Below are 21,991 nucleotides of genomic sequence, written 5' to 3' on the forward strand. Positions count from 1 at the left end.
ACTAATAAATTTAGACATAGGGAATGTTATCTAAAAATGAAAGTACGGTAGTGGTACTTTTCAATAGTGATATAAAATACAGGATGTTCCATTTAAAATTACTGAGAAAATAATGTACTTGCGTTTTGACTCACCCTGTATTTGATATAAAGAAAATTAGCAATATCGACCATTCTTGAAAATTTTGACAATACGTTAAAAAATATGGCATTAATAAACCATTGTTGTTTTGCTCATTTTTATTTATAAAGGGAGTTGAACTTGTTACGATTTTCATATAAAATTGGTTATAACTTTGTAAATACCCTGTATAACATAACAAACCTTTATATTTTTGTGATGGAGAAGTTAACAGGATTTCGAATTTAAAATAAAATATATTGTGTTCCATTAAAAAAAACATAAGTTTGGTCTGCCACTGTGTTATCGAACACCCTGTAACATTCTAACTAATTTTGTAATATGAAACTCAAAGGTGGCTAAATTTTTTGTTATTAACTTTTATTGCTATCTATTACTACAGCGGAGCTATTGAGCTTTACCCTACTAATCAATCACCCTGTATGTATGTATTACTTTTAATTTTTTCCAAACGCATTTCTTCGTTGACTCTCTCCAATTCTATTTTATCTTCCATCATGACTTTCTTTTCTTTATCTTTAAGTAGTTGTTTTCCACGGATTTGTTTGTCTAGTATATCATTTTGGTTTAATTGTCTAGCTTTTGCAGCTAAAAGCTCGCGTTCTTCTCTTTCTTTCTAAAAAATTAAATTTAGATAGTTATAAAATTTGTTACTAAAACATGACTTCCATTTGGCTATGCCAGTGCCATTAACTTGGTAAAAAAAATTGTTACCAAAGTTGTCTACATTATGTTTATATTACAAATTTGTCTATATGTTCTGACCTTTGGACAACACAATGATGAATGACCTTATTTTTTTGTAATTTTTAATTTAAGTTAAGATTCCGATTTAATTTCGTTAAGATAAAAAAACTCAACGGTCCCTTTTTAGTGTACTAACCTATTCTCCTTTTCTCTCTATGGAGTGGAGTTATGGACCTTAACTAAAGCATCACCAAAAAGACTCGACGCGTTTGAAATATAGATAGACGACATCTGGGAGAGTAGGACTAACAATGAATATTGAAAAAAAAAACTAAGGTAGTGTTTGCTAAAGAAGTAGATATCACTCTTGACAATAGGAACATTGAAGATCTTCCTTTTCTTTTTTCCTTCTTGTATGTAGGCTTTAAAGCCTGTTTCTTCTTCAATATTAGCCTCCTAAATTGTTTAAGTTATCGCACCATCTTTTTCTTGGTCTGCCAATACTTCTTCGTTCATTTGGTGACTTATCTCGTGCTATTCGTACTATCCTATCCTCTGCCATTCTACTAATGTGTTCGTTCCACTCCTGTTTCCGTTTTGTCACCCATTCATTTACGTCTTCTATATTGCATGATCTTCTTATGTTTTCGCTTCTCTCCCTATCCAACAGACTTTTCCCTGATATTCGTCGGAGTATTTTCATCTCTGTTGTTTCTAGTAGTCGTCTCGTTTTAGTTGTGTCAGGTCTTGTCTCCGCCGTGTATGTCAATATAGGTCTAATTGCTGCTTTATAGATTCTTGCTTTTGTGTCTTGTCTTAGGTGTTGAACATTTAAAATGTATAAAACTATGTGTACTTGGAACCAGTGGCGTGCTGGAACTTTTCAAGCGGCCCGGTGATTTTATAGAAAAGCGGCCTCCCATCCTCATTTTACCTTCTATTATCAGGATGTTTTATTCGGTATTTAAAAAAACAAAAATATAACTTATTTTTAAATCAAACATAAAACTTTGAATTCAATGATTTTTTTCTTAATTTGCTATATTTTTTCATTTAAGAATAATAAATCTTACAAATAATAATTGACATGAATGACAATATTGTATGCAGTAAGGCAGAAACCATAATTTCCTAAATAAATATAATATGAATTTGATGTAATTAAGGTACAAGTAAAATAAAATTGAGAATTTTTCAATTATGTATTAAGTTGCATTTTAGTAAATCAATTAAGTCGCGTTTACACGATGACAATTGGCGAGACAATTGTCAGAAGACAACTGACTGGCACGAAATTATTGTCTTCGTCTAAACACTTCAGGCCAATTGCCTTGCCAACTGCCCTCGCAATTGGCCCAAAATTCAGTTGTCTCCGGGAGTAGACTGAGGACAATGAGCTGCGCCCAGTGAGTCCCCCCCCCCACCACTCGAAATCTCAATTGTCGCGACAATTGGCGCCATGTGAACGGTGTAGGCCAGTAGTGCTGTCTTGTTTTTTGCCAGTTCCCTCTAGTTCTCTTGTGCCAGTCAAAACATACACGTAGTTTGTGTTATTTGTGTTACGTCTGGTTATTCTTGAGCAAAATGGCACCAAAGTGGAGTGACAAAGTCATTTCCTTGTCCACTCCCTCTTCTTATGTAACTCCTCTTCTAGCACATTGCAAGACTCACTGATAAATTCCCGGTAAAGTTGATTTAACATTAGTTTTAAGTCCTCACCGGACACAACAGATGACGAGCAGTCGGTCATGTTTTAGCTGTCTACTGCCATGGCAATAGTTGGCCCCGTATAAACATCTTCTCGTTCAACTGGACTGGCCTCCGACAATCCGCAACCACGTGATGACAATTGTCCAATGACAATTGTCTCGCCAATTGTCATCGTGTAAACGCGGCTTTATACAAGAGAGTACAAATACAAGTACAGTACAAATACTTTAATTGAACAATATTTAAAATGTTAATACAACGCAATAATCTAAATATTATTTTGCAATTATTTTATAAAATAATTACTTAACTCTCGATCAATAATTTCCGCATTAAAATAGATTTTTGAGCAAATTCGTCGATTATTTCATCATTTTTAAGCTCATACAAAGCTTCTTTTTCTATAGCCATTAGCATAAAAATGATCTTGTGTTAAAGTACTTCTTAACCGACTTTTTATGTATTTCAATGTTGAAAATCTTTTTTCGCAAGATACTATTGTGTCACTAAAGAGTTAATAAATGCTTTATATTATACTATTTAAATTTGGATAAGCTTACTTCATACTTTCTGTAGGCTGAACATATGCATTAACTCCATCTTCTATAATCTCAGTATTTTGCAAAATCCTATTTTTAATACAATCCATTTATCAGCAAAATCCATGAGTTCTTCTGTAATTGCAGTCGCAGATATGGTAGGATAAAACTTTCTTAATTTTTGAGTAAATGATTTAAATGCCATCAAAGGTATACCATTTTTTTTATTGTTTCAAAATTTCTAGGATGTAGAGTGCTTATATCATCATAAAACGATTTGATTTGTCTTGATCAAATCGTTTTAGATACTTTCAATAATTCGGTCAAAAATGAGCAAGACGTTTTTCCAGTTTTTAATTCTGCAGAGTCCATACATGTTTGAAGGAAATTGGAAAATATAAAACCATAAATATACTTGTATGTATGAAAATAAATAATATCTGTAGCAATCTATTTATGTATATAGACTATAGAGTTTTACTCATTTACTTAAACTGTATTTCACAATTAAAAAAATTGATTTTTTTAAACGTTTTATTCATATTATTAGCAAAATTAACATCCGATTAGAAATTAAAAAAATATTTTTTTGTTACATCTAAAAATGTTTGTGAAAACCTATTTGACCGGCCTCAAGAGGCCGCAGCCTCTCGGTGATTGCACCGATTCATTTATATGGCCAGCACGCCACTGCTTGGAACATAAAATAAAACAAGTCAAAGAAAATCAAACTACAGAAATAACCAGAAGAGTAAGAATGACTTGAAAAGCAGTAGGTCAACTAAGCTTTATTATAAAAGATCTACAAATCCCAGTAAATCTAAAACGAAATGTTTTTGATACATGCAATCTTCCTTTTATAACTTTTCTATCTCTAGATCAATAGAACAACGCAAAGAGGCATAACTCAACTCAAACATTAACGAGGCTTAGGAAACCGGAAAAAAGATGGATTGATGACATTAAAGAAAAGGTAGGAAAAACTGGCACTAGATAGCTCTAGATAGATGAATATATAAAACACAAGGGGAGGTCTATGTCCAGGGCTAGACCAGAAGAGTGTGTTAAAAAAGAAGCTATAGACATATGTTTGGACGGTACTAATCCAAACGAGATCTAAAACGATCCAACACAAGAGCAGCCAAGATACTGATAAAACTAAAATTGTGCTGTGTAGTCGAAGTAGACATTAAAAGGTATGGACGGCAAAACTGGAATATACCTTCTAAGAAACGAAGATACAAGTACCTACGGTATGAGGTAAAAGATGTAATAATATGTGGGATATATTAACATACATACCTTCATTAGCATTTCCTTTGTGTTCAGCTCATTCCACATTCTATCAAGCTCCCTATTCGCTTCTCTCCTTGCCTCATTTTCCCTCATCTGTTGAAGTTGTACTTGCTTAGATTCAATAAGATGTTTTTTGATAAGAGTAGGTTTCAATTCTTGACATCGATTGCTAAAACGATAGTTAGTATAATCAAAAATAGAAAATTTTCAAACAAATCTTAACAAGCTAATTTATTAAACAAAATACTGTATTATAGTGAATAGTGAATACTGTAGTGTCTGGAGACTCAGGAGACTGAGACCCCAGAAGCCCTGAAGATGACGTCAGAGATGACGTCGAAAGCTCGACCCAGTGAATATCGAGTTCTTGTAATAATATTGATTTTAGCTGTTAAGTTTACAGATTCCAAAATCACATCAAAGAATGTCAATATATATATCGGAAAGAATTGTCACAGCAAAAATTAGAATGGAAAAGGAAGACCTGAACATCATCGGAGTATACGGCCCAGAAAATAACAAGCCTCAAACAACAAGGGAAATCTTTTATGACGACTTACAAGTAGTAGATCAAGTTAGAGGGAAGATGATAATACTGGGGGATTTTAACGCTCGAATAGGTAACCAAGTAATACCCGGAATTAAGCAAAAACACAATGAAAATGTTAAAAACGAAAATGGAGAACTGATGATAAACTTCTGCACGAATAAGGAACTTAGAAAAAACAACACATTTATTGACCACAAAGACCAACACAAATATACATTCAATAACACCCGTGGACAAAGATCTATGATAGAATATGTTGTGACCAACAGAGATATACATCCATCAAAAATAATCGACGTAAGATGCCTCAACTCACCAGATATAGGTAGCGACCATAGCCTAGTATTATGTAAAATAGGAATCATTATGAAATACTTCACACCCAAGGCACCAACACAAACAAAAATCAAAGGCGAAGGACTAAATACGAAACCCACGGAAGATTATAGATACTTATACAGGAAAAGAATATCGGAGAAGATTGCTAAGAATGGAATATTAGAAAACGACAACATCGATGAAAGCTGGCAAAAACTCAAATATAACATAATCAACGCTGCAATATAATCACTTGGAGAGAGAAAAGTAACGAATACTCACATATTAAAGAAGAAAGCCCCGTGGTTTAGAGAGAAAGTGAAGATAAAATGTGGAGAAAAGAAGAAAGCCTTTTTACAATATAGAACAAAACAAACACAGCAGGCATACAACTACTACAAACGAATCAGAAACGAAACGAATACTTTAGTAAGAAAAATAAAAAGGGAGCACTGGCAGAGTTTCTCAAAACAGAAGGAACACGACTTCTACGGAACACAAAAAGGAGTATGGAGAATGATTAGAGGGCAAAGATAGGAGATGAACGAATCTCTCTTCAAAAAAGAAGACAAATCGGACCCGGAGAGTTACAGAGGAATTAACTTATTAAACACAACATTAAAATTAACAATCAAAGTGACAACAACCAAATTGAATGAAATTATACCATGAGCAGAAGAACAACAAGGTTTTAGGTCGGGAAGGTCATGCACTGACGCTATATTTATAATGAGGCAAGTTCAAGAAAAATCGTTGGAATAAAACAAACCGGTATATTTATGTTTCGTGGACCTTAAGAAAGCATTTGACAGGGTCACATTAAAGGACGTTATCCATTTGTTATACTCGAGACAGGTACCTCTAGGAATAATTAAAACGATCTAAAACATCTACCAGAACAACACAATAAAAGTAAAAGTGGAAGATGAACTAACTGACCCAATTGAAGCCGGCACTGGGATAAGACAGGGGGATTCCTTGAGTCCTTTATTGTTCAACCTGATCATGGACGAAATAACAAAAAAAATTAAGAATTAAAAAAGGATACCAAATGGGAGAAAAACAACTTAAAATAATCTGCTATGCAGACGATGCAATACTAATCTCTCAAAGTGAAGATGATTTATAGCGTATGCTGCACCAATTTCACATAACCGCCAGAAAATTTAACATGTTAATTTTCCCAAAAAAGACAAAATGGATGGTTATAAAAGCAGATCCAATAAGATGTAAATTGGAGCTGGAAGGTCAGATAATAGAACAAGTGATGGAGTTATCCTATGCCTAGTAATACCTAGGCATCACACTATCTAGCTACGGAAGGCTCGAAACAGAAGTGGAAGATTAAATGAATAGAGCAAACAGAGCCGCAGGTTGCCTGAATGACACAATATGGAGAAATAAAAATATCGGAAAATAAATGAAAGGCAGAATTTACAAAACAGTCATCAGACCAATAATGACATACGCGTCAGAAACACGACCCGACACAGAGAGGGCAAAAAGATTGCTCGAAACAGCTGAGATGAAAACCCTTCAAGAAATCGATTGTAAGACTCTATGGGACAGAGCTAACTGGGTAAGAAACAGAAGAATAGAATGGAATGACCACATAAGCCGACTGACAACAAATAGGGTAGTCAGGACAGCGAGAGACGGTTCCCCAATAGGAAGACGATCAGTGGGAAGACCACGAAAACGATGGAACGACAACTTACTAGAGGCACATTGAAAAACAGACAGAGTCATGTATATACAAAAAGAAGAAGAAGAAGTTTACATATTCGATTTAGGTCTCACTATCTATTTATAGATGTGTAATTTTGTCCTCTCTGAAAAATATGCAAGAGACTGGCTTCAATTGTATATTATTTAGATACAGATAACTTAATTATTTCGCTGCATTTCACTGCAAAATAGAATCACTAAATATTTAAATACACCGTTTAATGAGATGCCTGGGTAATGAAACAACCCCACGTATTTCTGTTTCATGTATTATGAAAAAGCGTTCGATATTGTCCGATGGCATCTACTACAAAGCTGCTGGTTAAACCGAGCTTTTATGAGAAAATCATTCAACATAAAATGTTAAACAGTATTTTATGGACCAATCAGTCAGCAAAGAAAATTAAACGAGGATACATGGGACTATAATGAAAAGTATCACTATGTGTATATAGTTGAGAGGTATGGCCATTAAAAGAAAGAACAATGGTAACGATAAAGAAATGGAAATGGATATTTGAAGAAGATCAACAGCTAGATCTAAACATAGAAGTATTAACGGACGTATTAGATAAATAATGGGAATCACACGAAATATCACAGATGACATCAACAAAGCAACTTGGTTCGGACATATAAAATGAATTGATGAACAAGGAATACTAAAGGAAATACTTAAATGACAATCAGAAGGAGAGAAAAACGAGGTAGATGAAGAAACAGTTGGAACGAAGGAAGAGACAAATAGCTGAGGTAAAGAAACATAGAAGAGGACTTAACCTATGAAATAACCGGACGCAATTGGAAGTCATGTAGTAGCAGTATGATTTGAGATTAGACTAAAAAAATTCAATATTTATCAAACTAATACTGTTATATCACTAATTGAAGATTAAAAATTAGGAAAAACTTACAATACAGTATACAGCACATAAAAAAATTATTTAAATAATAAGCAAATATCGTACATGTATTGCTCAATTCTCTTTTGTTTTACTAGTTTCAGTCTTTCTTCCTCTCGCCTTGCCCGAAGTTGTTCCACAGTTCTCTTCATATTCTCCATGCGCATTTCGTCTCCTCGCTGTGCCATCTCAACGGTTTCATGATAGAATTGTCTTTCTTCGGCACAAAGCATCTTCTGTAACCTAAAGATATTGATATAAGACTTAATTTATAAAGGAAAAAAAACATAAAAAGTTGAACACTCTGTATATTATAACATTTTTAGACTATACGTATAGTTCTAGACTAGATTTGTAGTTATAGCTAGTGTTAACAAAATGAATCGGGAATACAGAATGGGTAACCGAACCAAGAGAATACGTTGTTACGCAGATGATGTTATCTTAATAGCCGAAATCGAAGATGACTTACAACGCCCACTACAAAAATTTAAAATAACCACCGAAAAGTATAACCTGAGACTATCAACGGAGAAAACTCAATCGATGGTAATTTCCAGGAACCCAATTAGATGTAAATTAGGAGGGAAATCGAACTGATAATGGGTTGTAAATACTTAGGTGTGGAAATATGTATCTATAAACAGGCATCTGTGACAAGAAACAAAACAGCGGGTAACGAAAGCAGCGATAATATCTGATGTCCTGAGGGATATAATCTGGCCGAATAAATATATTTATGAGCACCGAAACAAAGTCCACATTTATAAAACATGTGTTAGACCAGTACTGAAATACGCAGCTGAGACAAGAGCCGAGACACCAAAGACCAAACAAATAATGAGAACAACAGAGATGAAAACCCTAAGATCCATAAGAGGTATCACACTCAGAGATAGGACATGAAACGAAGACACATTGAGAGAGCTAGGCGTTCAAGATGTAGTTAGATGGACAAGAGCAAGACGACGCATGTGGAGAGACCTGGTAGATCAGATTGACCCTAAACGTATGACGAATTGGGCGAAGACACAGAAGCTCAACACCAAGCGACCCCTAGGAAAACCCAAAAAACCAAGGTACGGGAGCTGAAGCTCCGGATCACAGCAGAGACTGTAATAGAAGAAACAGGACATAGTCCTATTAAAAAGGGAACGGAAAGAAGACTAAATTTTTAAAAGGTTCCTTATAGGGCAGTCAATGAGGGTATTTGGCTCCGAATTCCATCCTACCACATCGATTTACTTAATATTTTTACAGTAAGTTGGGAATTGCTCAAGAAACAAAGTCTGCCGATGTGCGCTTTTATCTTGGGGGTGGTTCCCACCCCTTCTCGGGGGTGAAAAATGTTTTGGTTAAAATAGCCACGGAAAAGGCTAGAGAACCTAATTTTAAGCAAAAACTGTTCTATGATTATTTTTTGAAAACTCAATACTTTTTGAGTTATTCGTGGTTGAAAATTGGCCATTTTCATTGAAAAATGACACCTTTTCGGACGGATTTTTGCGAATACCTTAAAAACTATGCATCTAACAAAAAACCTATTTAAAATATTTCTGTAGGTTATAAAAAACAAAGAGATTCGTTCCTTCATAAATCTTCTAGTTAAAATACAAAGAGGTATATGGTAGGTAAGAAGAGTTTTTTTTGCTGCATACTCAAATCAATGTATTCAACTTGAAATAACAGAGAAACTGTCGATTTTAGGTGTATAATGATGCTAATAACTTTTGTAGTGCTTGAAAAGACCTTTAAAATGAGCAATACTAATTGTCGATTACATGCAAATTAGGCGAGATATTCTGCAAAAAAGTTAATGACTAATGTATTTTAAGAAGACATGAGAAGTATATTTAACCCCTCGTCCATCAGAATTTAAATACATACATCGTTTTTCTTCTACAATACTTTTTAATATAGTATTATTTCTACGTTAAAAAAGTTGGGTTAAATTAAAATGAATGGTTTTTGAGAAAAATAAGATCAAATTATAGAGCGCATTTTTAAATTTTCTTAAAAATTTTTTTCCTCCATGTAACTCGAAAAAGATAAGAGATACGAAAAAAAGATACGAAATAAAAATATAGGGCTTTTTCAGATAAAAATTTCTTTTTAATTTTTCATTACTGTATCTCTTATCATTTTCAAGTTACATGGAGAAAAAGGAAGATTTTTAAGAAAATTTAAAAATGCGCTCTATAATTTGATCTTTTTTTTTTTCAAAAACCATTCATTTTAAACCCGTCCAACTTTTTTAACATAGAAGTAACACTATAATAAAAGGTATTGTTGAAGAAAAACCATGCATTTACATTTTGGTAGGTGGGGGTTAAAATGACTTCTCATTTTTTCTTAAAATACATTAGTTATCAATTTTGTTTGCAGCATATCTCGCTTAGTATTAATGTAATGGACCTTTAATGTAGCTCATGTTAAAGGTTTTTTCAAGAACTGCAAAAGGTATTAGTGGCATTATACACCTAAAATCGACCGTTTCTCTGTTATTTCATGTTGAATACACGAATTGGAGAATGTACCAAAAAACAAACTATTTTCACCTACCATATCTCTTTTTGTATTATAACTAGAAGATGTATGAAGGCAAGTGTCTCTTTGTTTTTTTATAACCTACAAAAATATTTAATATAGTTATTTTAGTTAGATGCATAGTTTTTAAGGTATTCGCAAAAAGTCGTTCGAAAAGGTATTATGTTTCAATTAAAATGGCCAATTTTCAACCACGAATATCTTAAAAAGTATTGTTTTCAAAAAAAATTATAGAACAGTTTTTGCTTAGAATTAGGTTCTGTAGCGAATTCCGTGGTAATTTTAAACAAAAAATTTTCCACCCCTAAGAAGGGGTGGGAACCACCCCCAAGATAAAAGCACACATCGGCATAGGGTAGACTTTGAATTAGGAGATAAGTAGAGTCTAGGCCCAAAATTTCATTAAAATCCATGCAGTAGGATAGAATTCGGAGGTAATGTCCTATTCTGGCTCCCATTGACTGGCGTATTAGGTCTAAACTTACTTTTCCCTCCTCTTATTGACGCTTTCTTCGTAAGCTTGTACTTTTTGTTCAACTTTTTCCTGTATCTTTCTCTGAATTCGCTTTTTCTCTACATGAGTGTCATACATCATAAACATATAATTCTTCTGATACAGCTTGGATCCCGCTTCTTCGCGCAGTTTTTCTTCTTCATCTCGTTTCCGTCTTGCTTCGAAAGCACGAAATAGATGATTAGAACCAGGCGATTTGCCTACCTGAAAACCAGAAAACGAACTTTTAAGGAAATTGTTTAAAATACCGAACTTTTTAGCCTATAAATAGGCTCAATGCCTGTTTTACTTCGGTTTTTAGCCTCAATTGATATTATCTGACCAACTTTTCCTCGGTCGTCCCAATGATCTTCTTCCATTTGGCGATTTGTCTCTTGCTATTCGTACTATTCTATTTTCTCTCATTCTTTCTGTGTGTTGATTCCATTGTATTTTTCTTTTTTGCACATCTTTTTTTCACATCTCGCTCGTATTTCCACACTTCTTACTCTGTCTCTTAGAGTTTGGATTGTTATTTTTCGTAAGACTTTCATTTCTGCTGTTTCCAGCAGTCTTTGTGGTTTCGCCGTATCTGCTCTTGTTTCCGCTGTGTACGTCATTATCGGTCTTATTGTTGATTTATATATCCTGGTTTTCGTTTCCATTGTGAGGTATTTGTTTCCCCAGATTGTGTTGTTTAGACATCTTGCTGCTCTGTTCGCCATGTTCACTTGTTTTTCTACTTCTTCCACTTTTCCGTAGCTTGACAGTATTATTCCCAAGTATTCCGTTTCCATCACTTGTTCTATTATTTTGTTATTTACGACCAGTTTACATCGTCTCGGTTCCGCTGATATTACTATCGATTTAGTTTTCTCTGTTGAGATCACCATGTTGTATATGAGCGCCGTGTCTTCGAATTATTTAATTAATCTTTGTAGGTCATCTTCATTTCGGCTGTTATTATGGCGTCATCGGCGTAGCAGATTATCTTTATTTCAAATAATTTATCTCAAATGACTAATAGCGGAAGAGAAAAAGAAAGGGATACACATAAACAAAGAAAAGACTAAATATACGGAATAGACAGAACGAGAATATACAGGGTACTCAGAAACTCTCCCGACAAACGAAGACCTGAGATTCCTCAGATAATTTGAAGATAATTTATATATAATAAGATAATTTATATATAAAATAATAAATAGCTCCAAAACGCATTTATTTAAAAAAACGAAAATTCGTACACCTATTTATCTTCTAAAGATACATCGATGCCATTAATTGCGAATTTCTAGTACCGGTCATAGGCGTCCGTTTTGGGTAGGACAACGGTTATTTTATCACATAACTTTTTTGTCTTTAACGCTAAAGCATTTGTGACACTGGATTATTAAATTGTGAGGTATTATAGTACTAAAAGGTACTCTTGCTTTAAGTCGGTAGGATGCACCGTTTTCTAGAAAAATCAATTTGAAAATTTTTCGTTTGTTGAATTTGAAAAAAAAATTCACAAAAAAATTATTTAAAAAAACGAAAACTGGTAGGTTTATTTATCTTCCAGAGATAAATCGTTTTCCTGGGGTTAAATCGAATTGGGTTAAATTGTCTTAAAATTATCTGAGAAATCTCCTGTTTTCGTTTGTCGGTAGAGTTTCTGGACACCCTGTATACAAGTACAACACCTGACAATAATCACAGAAGAAAAAACTCGAAGAAATAGAAAGATTTCTATACCTCTAGCGACAATCACCAGGAGACCAAATATGAATGAAGACATCCAAGCGAGGATTATGGCTGATAATCATTGTATCTTTGCTCTAAACAAGTTAATAAGAAGTAAAAACATATCTAAAAGGGCTAAGATAGAATGTATTATATGATAGTGGTAAGACCTACAGCATTATATGCCAGTGAAACATGGACGATAAACAAATCCGAACAAGTCATGCTTGAAGTGTGGGAAAGAAAAGTCCTCAGAAAAATATTTGGAGGGAAGCTACGGAATGGAATGTGGATAAATAGACCAAATATAGAACTAGAGAAGATGGAGAACTGAATATGACTGTATATATATATAAACAAGACTGGGATGGTAGGCACATATCCAACGGATACGAAACACGAGACTACCCAAAAGAATAAGAGGAAATAAAAACCAGGTGGGTATGGCGAAAACCAGGTGTAAGAAGGATGTTGAAAAAACCCATCAATGACACAAAGGCATTTACAAAATAGTAAGAGATAATTAAAGAATGTAAAGTAAAAGTGAAAAAAATGCATGTGGGTTATAGAAATTTAAGAAGAATAGACATTTCAGAAGGAGCATTCGCCGATGACGTCGTCATATTGGACGAAAATGAGAAACAACTACAAAGAAATATAGAAATATGGAATGAAACACTAAAAAAATATGGAATATCAATTAATAAAAATAAAACAAAAGTTATGGTCATGGGGGAAAAGGAAGAAGAAGAAAAGATAAACATAAAAATAGAAGAAGTAAATATAGAACAAGCACGAACATTCCAATACTTAGATGTAGAATTAGAAGACAACGGAAGACATGAAAGAGAAATTAATAATAGAATTCTAAAAACAATGAACCTATACCATGCAATGAGCAATAAATTCATAAATAAAAAAGAAATAACACGAAAATCAAAAAATTAATGTGTACAAGTCAATATATAGACCTGTATTAACGTTTGATTGCGAGTCATGGGTAGTAACAGAACGACAAAAGAGTAAAATACAGGCAGTAAAAATGAAATACCCTAGACGAGTTCGAGGAGTTACCAAAAGAGCTAGCCTACGGAACACTAAAATAAGATAAGATCTAGAAATCGAGTCAACGTTAGAATTTATAGAGAGAAGGTAACTCAGTTGGTGGGTTCATCTTCAGAGAATGGATCAGACAAAACCAGTGAAAGAAATTTGGCAGGCAAAAACGCAAAGAAGAAAGAAGAAAGGCAGACCACGACAAACATGGGATAGAACACTAGGCAAAATAATCGAGAAAAGGGGAACAACGTGAATAGAAGCGAGGATGCTGGCTAGAAATAAGAAGGAATGGGTCAAATTTGTACATAATATAAATGTATAGCTAGCAGTTATTATACTCTGGGCTAATTAGCAAAATACAAGGAGAAGTTATTTACCAGCAATTTTATTGCTGGAATCGAATCTTATTATTGTATGTATTAATAATGTAGGTATGCAAAGTCCGCAGATAGTGTGCTACTTTTTTATAAACAAAATGGCGCCCGAAAATCGTGTTTTTTCAATTTTTGCTCTATAACTCCAAAGATTTTAACTTTAGACCAAAAATACTCAAATAAAAATTCACCGCAATTAAATTTTGCATACAGACGTGTTTTTTCCGATTTACTTCGCCGAAAACTTTCCCCGGAAAAAGCAGGTTTTTCCAACAAAATCTTTAATTTTCAACTAAACTTTTAGATAAGTAGTTGTTAATCAATAATTAAATAACTTGGCAACGTAAAAGCCCTTTCCGTATATATTACGATTCCAGAAGTCTATGGAAATTGAATGAACAGTTTAGCAACAATTAAAATGTTAATTAAAAATTTACGGTCGCTATAATAACGACAATAATTATTACGCATAAGAATAAGTATGATTTTTTCATAAAAATACACTATACCTATCTAATGTACTTTACAGAATTAAAATTGGACTATTTAAGCGGCCTCAGCAATATTTTAAACTTATAAACAATTTTTTGGTTTATAAACAAATAGAATATCTCGGGAAATATTAAACTAAATTAAATTGTGAAGACGGTATTCGAAAGACAGCGGCAGGACGCTTCTTTTAAAATAAAAAACGCTTAATTATGACGAGTGGTTCCTGAGATACAACCGGTCAAAGTTGATCAGAATTTACGACAAAAATATAGACAATAGGATCATAATTTTTAAACCATCACCTTTTTATTTTTGTCCTCTTTCTCCACACCAATTTTCATATCTTTAAAATCCTCATAACATATATTATTATAATAAAAACAGTTGTAGGCTTTTTTTAAATAAACTTATAAGTATACCTTTTAAAGTTAAAAACATAAATATTCTCATTTGAAAGCTGTATAATTATTTAAACAATTTTTATTTAAATAAATTAAAATATTGTGTTATAATAAATAAATTAATTTATTATAACAAAACAAAAGCAAGTTTGACATTTAATAATGCGTTAGTTCGATGGCTCTACTCGAGTTACTTGGGAACAAAAAAAGAATGAACGAAATTGCTCCATGGGAAGCCGAGAAAATGCATTTTGTTAACATATACCGATTTTGAACTTTGAGGGTTACATTTTCTCCAACCTAATTTTTTATTGGAATTTTGCTATTTTTGGCAATTTTCACACGTATTATCGATAGTTTTTATTATAATAATATATGTTATGAGGATTTAAAAGATATGAAAATTGGTGTAGAGAAAGAGAACAAAAACAAAAAGGTGATGGTTTGAAAATTATGATCCTATTTTTTATATCTTTGCCGTAAATTTCGGTCAACTTTGACCGGTTGTATCTCAGGAACCACTCGTCATAATTAAACGTTTTTTGTTTTAAAAGAAGCGTTCTGCCGCTGCCTCTCGAATACCGTTTTCACAATTTAACTTATTTTAATATTTCCCGAGATATTCTATTTATTTATAAGCCAAAAAATTGTTTATAAATTTAAAATATTCCTGAGGCCGCTTAAATAGTCTAATTTCAATTCTGTAAAGTACATTAGATAGGTATAGTATCTTTTTATGAAAAAATCATAATTATTCTTATGCATCATAATTATTGTCGTTATTATAGTAACCGTAAATTTCTATTTAACATTTCAATTGTTGCTAAACTGTTCATTCAATTTCCATCGGCTTCTGGAATTATAATGTATACGGAAAGGGCTTTTACTTTACCAAGTTATTAAATTATTGATTAACAACTACTTATCTAAAAGTTTAGTTGAAAACTAGTATCTAAAGATTTTGTTGGAAAAACCCGCTTTTTCCGGGGAAAGTTTTCGTCGAAGTAAATCGGAAAAAACACGTCTCTATGCAGAATTGAATTGCGGCGAATTTTTATTTGAGTGTTTTTGGTCTAAAGTTAAAATCTTTGGAGTTACAGAGCAAAAATTGAAAAAAACACGATTTTCGGGCGCCATTTTGTTTATAAAAAAATAGCACACTATCTGCGGACTTTGCATATAGGCCTTGGGCCCGCATATACAATTATTATTTATGACCACACCGTTGAAACTTTTTGTACTTGTTATTTGGGTGGAGTCGGACAAATTTTGAGCTTGGCGCATTATGGTAGTGGGGCGTTTGTCTGTCAAGCGGTGACGAAGTTGTCAATTTTATGCAAGAAAAAAATTTATTACCACATTGGTCATTCTATTTTAATCAATGGATTTTATCATATAAACAACGAAAACAATTTTGTCGGACAAAAATATTGGGGCATATGACGCGTCGGACACGCTAAATATGTCAAATTTATGAAAATAATAAATTTATTACCACATCGATAATTTTAACGGTATCTATCATAAAACCTTTTTACAATAATGTGGTAACCTTGTCGGACAATTTTCACGGGGCATATGCGCAGTCGGACGCGCCGAAGATGTCAATTTCCTGAAATTTTTTTATTTACAACCATTTTTCCGACAACATTAGTAGGTTATAAGTAATTATATTCTTAATCAAAAAATCAAAGTGTCGGACAAAAATATTGGGGCAACTCGACAGTCGGACAAAAAATTTAATTTTTATTAGTAAAGTATACTTTCAAATTATGCTGGGTTCGTGCATCCCTTATCTTTACAACCATTTTTCCGACAAAAGTAGTAGGTTACAAGTAATTATATTCTTAAACAAAAAATGTAATTGTCTGACAAAAATGTTGGGGCAAACGAACAGAAAACTTAATTCTTTTAGGCTATCGACGAGGAGGTATTATCAAAAAAAAAATTTAAAACAGTGTTTCTCGGTTACTTTTGAATCGATTTAGCTGAAAATTGGTACACACACTAAGTAAAGCATTTAAAAGGGTATGACGCAGATCGGAACCCAAAATTTTCTTAAAAAATTTTCCGACAAGAGGGAAAATTTTAGAAAAATTGTGATCTGATAATGTGTGTACATACTCCTTGAACAACGACAAACATCGTTCTGTATTTTTTTTCTCGAATTAAAAAAAAATTTTCAGCGCATGTATCAGGTTATAAGTAGCTATATTTCAAATCAAAAAATCTAAGGGCCCGACATAAATAGTGGGGCACATCCAAAGTCGGACAAAAAATTTAATTTTTATTAATAAACTATACTTTTAAACTATTCTGGGTTCGTGCATCCCTTATCTTTACAACCATTTTTCCGACAAAAGTAGTAGGATACAAGTAATTATACTCTTAAACAAAAAATGTAATTGTCTGACAAAAATGTTGGGGCAAACGAACAGGAAACTTAATTCTTTTAGGCTATGGACGAGGAGGTATTATCCAAAAATATTTTAAAACAGATTTTTTCGGTTATTTTTGAATCGATTTAGCTGAAAATTGGTACACACACTAAGTAAAACATTTAAAAGGGTATGACGTAGAGCTGTACCCAAAATTTTCCCAAAAAAATTTCGGACAAGAGGGAAAATTTTAGAAAAATTGTGATCTGATAATTTGTGTACATATTCCTTGAAAAACGACAAACATCGTTCTGTAGTTTTTTTTCTCGAAATAAAAAAAAATTTCCGACACAAGTATCAGGTTATAAGTAGTTATATTCCAAATCAAAAAATCTAAGTGTCCGACAAAAATATTGGGTCAAATCCAAAGTCGGACAAAAAATTTAATTTTTATTAATAAACTGTCTTTTAAACCTTACTGGGTTCGTGCAACCCTTACCTTTAAAACCATTTTTCCGACAACATTAGTAGGTTATAAGTAATTATATTCTTAATCAAAAAATCAAAGTCTCGGACAAAAATATTGGGGCAACTCGACAGTCGGACAAAAAATTTATTTTTATTAGTAAAGTATAATTTCAAATTATGCTGGCTGCGTGCATCCCTTATCTTTACAAACATTTTTCCGACAAAAGTAGTGGGTTACAAGTAATTATATTCTTAAACAAAAAATATAATTGTCTGACAAAAATGTTGGGGCAAACGAACAGAAAACCTAATTCTTTTAGGCTATCGACGAGGAGGTATTATCAAAAAAAAATTTTAAAACAGTGTTTCTCGGTTACTTTTGAATTGATTTAGCTGAAAATTGGTACACACACTAAGTAAATCATTTAAAAGGGTATGACGTAGATCGGAACCCAAAATTTTCTTAAAAAATTTTCCGACAATAGGGAAAATTTTAGAAAAATTGTGATCTGATAATTTGTGTACTTACTCCTTGAACAACGACAAACATCGTTCTGTAGTTTTTTTTTTCGAAATAGAAAAAAATTTCCGACACAAGTATCAGGTTATAAGTAGTTATATTCCAAATCAAAAAATCTAAGTGTCCGACAAAAATATTGGGTCAAATCCAAAGTCGGACAAAAAATTTAATTTTTATTATTAAACTGTCTTTTAAACTTTACTGGGTTCGTGCAACCCTTACCTTTAAAACCATTTTTCAGACAACATTAGTAGGTTATAAGTAATTATATTCTTAATCAAAAAATCAATGTCTCGGACAAAAATATTGGGGCAACTCTACAGTCGGACAAAAAATTTATTTTTATTAGTAAAGTATACTTTCAAATTATGCTGGCTTCGTGCATCCCTTATCTTTACAACCATTTTTCCGACAAAAGTAGTAGGTTACAAGTAATTATATTCTTAAACAAAAAATATAATTGTCTGACAAAAATGTTGGGGCAAAAGAACAGAAAACCTAATTCTTTTAGGCTATCGACGAGGAGGTATTATCAAAAAAAAAATTTTAAAACAGTGTTTCTCGGTTACTTTTGAATCGATTTAGCTGAAAATTGGTACACACACTAAGTAAAGCATTTAAAAGGGTATGACGTAGATCGGAACCCAAAATTTTCTTAAAAAAATTTCCGACAAGAGGGAAAATTTTAGAAAAATTGTGATCTGATAATTTGTGTACATACTCCTTGAACAACGACAAACATCGTTCTGTAGTTTTTTTTCTCGAAATAAAAAAAAATTTCCGACACAAGTATCAGGTTATAAGTAGTTATATTCCAAATCAAAAAATCTAAGTGTCCGACAAAAATATTGGGTCAAATCCAAAGTCGGACAAAAAATTTAATTTTTATTAATAAACTGTCTTTTAAACCTTACTGGGTTCGTGCAACCCTTACCTTTAAAACCATTTTTCCGACAACATTAGTAGGTTATAAGTAATTATATTCTTAATCAAAAAATCAAAGTGTCGGACAAAAATATTGGGGCAACTCGACAGTCGGACAAAAAATTTATTTTTATTAGTAAAGTATACTTTCAAATTATGCTGGCTTCGTGCATCCCTTATCTTTACAACCATTTTTCCGACAAAAGTAGTAGGTTACAAGTAATTATATTTTTAAACAAAAAATATAATTGTCTGACAAAAATGTTGGGGCAAACGAACAGAAAACCTAATTCTTTTAGGCTATCGACGAGGAGGTATTATCAAAAAAAAATTTTAAAACAGTGTTTCTCGGTTACTTTTGAATCGATTTAGCTGAAAATTAGTACACACACTAAGTAAAGCATTTAAAAGGGTATGACGTAGATCGGAACCCAAAATTTTCTTAAAAAATTTTCCGACAAGAGGGAAAATTTTAGAAAAATTGTGATCTGATAATTTGTGTACATACTCCTTGAACAACGACAAACATCGTTCTGTAGTTTTTTTTCTCGAAATAAAAAAAAATTTCCGACACAAGTATCAGGTTATAAGTAGTTATATTCCAAATCAAAAAATCTAAGTGTCCGACAAAAATATTGAGTCAAATCCAAAGTCGGACAAAAAATTTAATTTTTATTAATAAACTGTCTTTTAAACCTTACTGGGTTCGTGCAACCCTTACCTTTAAAACCATTTTTCCGACAACATTAGTAGGTTATAAGTAATTATATTCTTAATCAAAAAATGAAAGTGTCGGACAAAAATATTGGGGCAACTCGACAGTCGGACAAAAAATTTATTTTTATTAGTAAAGTATACTTTCAAATTATGCTGGGTTCGTGCATCCCTTATCTTTACAACCATTTTTCCGACAAAAGTAGTAGGTTACAAGTAATTATATTCTTAAACAAAAAATATAATTGTCTGACAAAAATGTTGGGGCAAACTAACAGAAATCTTAATTCTTTTAGGCTATCGACGAAGAGGTATTATCAAAAAAAAAAATTTAAAACAGTGTTTCTCGGTTACTTTTGAATCGATTTAGCTAAAAATTGGTACACACGCTAAGTACTACAATTAAAAGGGCATGACAAAGAATTATACACAAAATTTTCCAAAAAGATTTTCCGACAAGAGGGAAAATTTCGGAAATTTTTTTTAAAATTTTAGAATGTTCTCTACAAGGCGGAACCCGACATCCGACGCCCTGAAGGGCACTAAGGATTATGAGAAAGAAGAAGAAGGAATGTTCTCTACGTTACGTCCTTATAAATATTATAAGGTGTATTTCTACAAATTTTCAGTTTGATCTATGTAGATCTAACCGAGAAAAATTGTTTATAGTTCGCTTTGGTCTCCTTGATGCTTATTATTTTTTTATATCCCAGAGAACGGCTGTTCCCGTACATGCGACACTATATTATACAAGAAATTTTCGATTTTCTAAATGTGACTGAATTGAAAAAATTGGGCCAAATCCAATCTTAAAATATAGGCAAAGAGATATATGTCAACCATCCATTTTGGTCCAAGGGTGTGGATTTTACGTCCCATTTAGAGTCTGTTTTTCGTTCTCGTCCCCAAAACTTCCAAAAATTTCGAAAATTTAAGTCCGACTTTACAGCTTCTTATAGTACTGAACATTACCTTTCGAAAGCATGTTTAATTTTGAAAATTCTTCTCTTCTTCTTCTTCTTCTTCTTCTTCTTCTTCTTTCTTTTATATAGACATTACTATGTCTGTTTTTCAATGTGCCTCCAGTAAGTTGTCATTCCACCTTTTTCGTGGTCTTCCCACTGATCGTCTTCCTATTGGGGAACCTTCTCTGACCGTCCTTACTACTCTATTTGTTGTCATTCGGCTTATGTGGTCGTTCCATTCTACTCTTCTGCTTTTCACCCCATAGGCGTAACCAGGGGGTGGTTTTGGGGGTTATAACCCCCATTTTGGATGTACTTTGAGCTCTATACGCTTAACACAATTATTATTCCATACCCCCAGAGACCTTCAAGTAGACGTAACTCCCCCTTAGGATCATCCTGGTTACACCTCTGTTTCACCCAGTTATTAATGTTGTCCACCTTGCATCTCCTTCATATATCTGCACTTCTAACTCTATCCCACAGCGTCTTACCATCGATTTTTGGCAATGTTTTCATCTCTGCTGTTTCTATAGCATTCTTTTTGTCCTTTCTGTATCAGGTTGTGTTTCTGCCGCGTATGTCATTATTGGTCTGATGACTCTTTTGTAAATTCTGCCTTTCACTTCTTTTCTGGTGTTTTTATTTCTCTATATTGTTTCATTCAGGCAACCTGCGGCTCTGTTTGCTTTATTCACCTGATCTTCCACTTTTGTTTCGAGCTTTCCGTAGCTGCATAGTGTGATGCCTAGATATTTAAACTCCATGACTTGTTCTATTATTTGACCCTCCAGCTCTAATTTACACCTTATTAGATCTGCTGTTATAACCATGCATTTAGTCTTTTTTAGGGAAATTTACATGTTAAATTTTCTAGCGGTTATATTAAATTCGTGCAGCATACGTTGTAAATCATCTTCACTTTGAGAGATTAGTATTGCGTCGTCTGCATAGCAGATTATTTTAAGTGGTTTTTCTCCCATTTGGTATTCTTTTTTTGTTCTTACTTTTTTTATTATTTCGTCCATGATCAGGTTGAACAACAGAGGACTCAGGGAAT

At 32.9% G+C, this 21,991-nt stretch overlaps 1 protein-coding gene across 1 annotated transcript in view; it reads right to left on the reverse strand.

Annotated features, from left to right (window-relative positions):
• LOC126879428 (cilia- and flagella-associated protein 53-like) overlaps positions 1 to 21,991 on the reverse strand; it is a 56,422-nt gene that overhangs the window by 16,969 nt on the left and 17,462 nt on the right. Inside the window, exons 2-5 of the mRNA XM_050642441.1 lie at positions 10,904 to 11,136; positions 7,938 to 8,114; positions 4,380 to 4,542; positions 577 to 757 (exon numbers count right to left, since the gene is read on the reverse strand). Coding sequence (XP_050498398.1) covers positions 577 to 757; positions 4,380 to 4,542; positions 7,938 to 8,114; positions 10,904 to 11,136 — 754 coding nt within the window. The remainder of the gene's footprint in view (positions 1 to 576; positions 758 to 4,379; positions 4,543 to 7,937; positions 8,115 to 10,903; positions 11,137 to 21,991) is intronic.

The sequence above is a fragment of the Diabrotica virgifera genome, chromosome 2, assembly GCF_917563875.1.
Source record: "Diabrotica virgifera virgifera chromosome 2, PGI_DIABVI_V3a".
NCBI lineage: Eukaryota > Metazoa > Arthropoda > Insecta > Coleoptera > Chrysomelidae > Diabrotica > Diabrotica virgifera.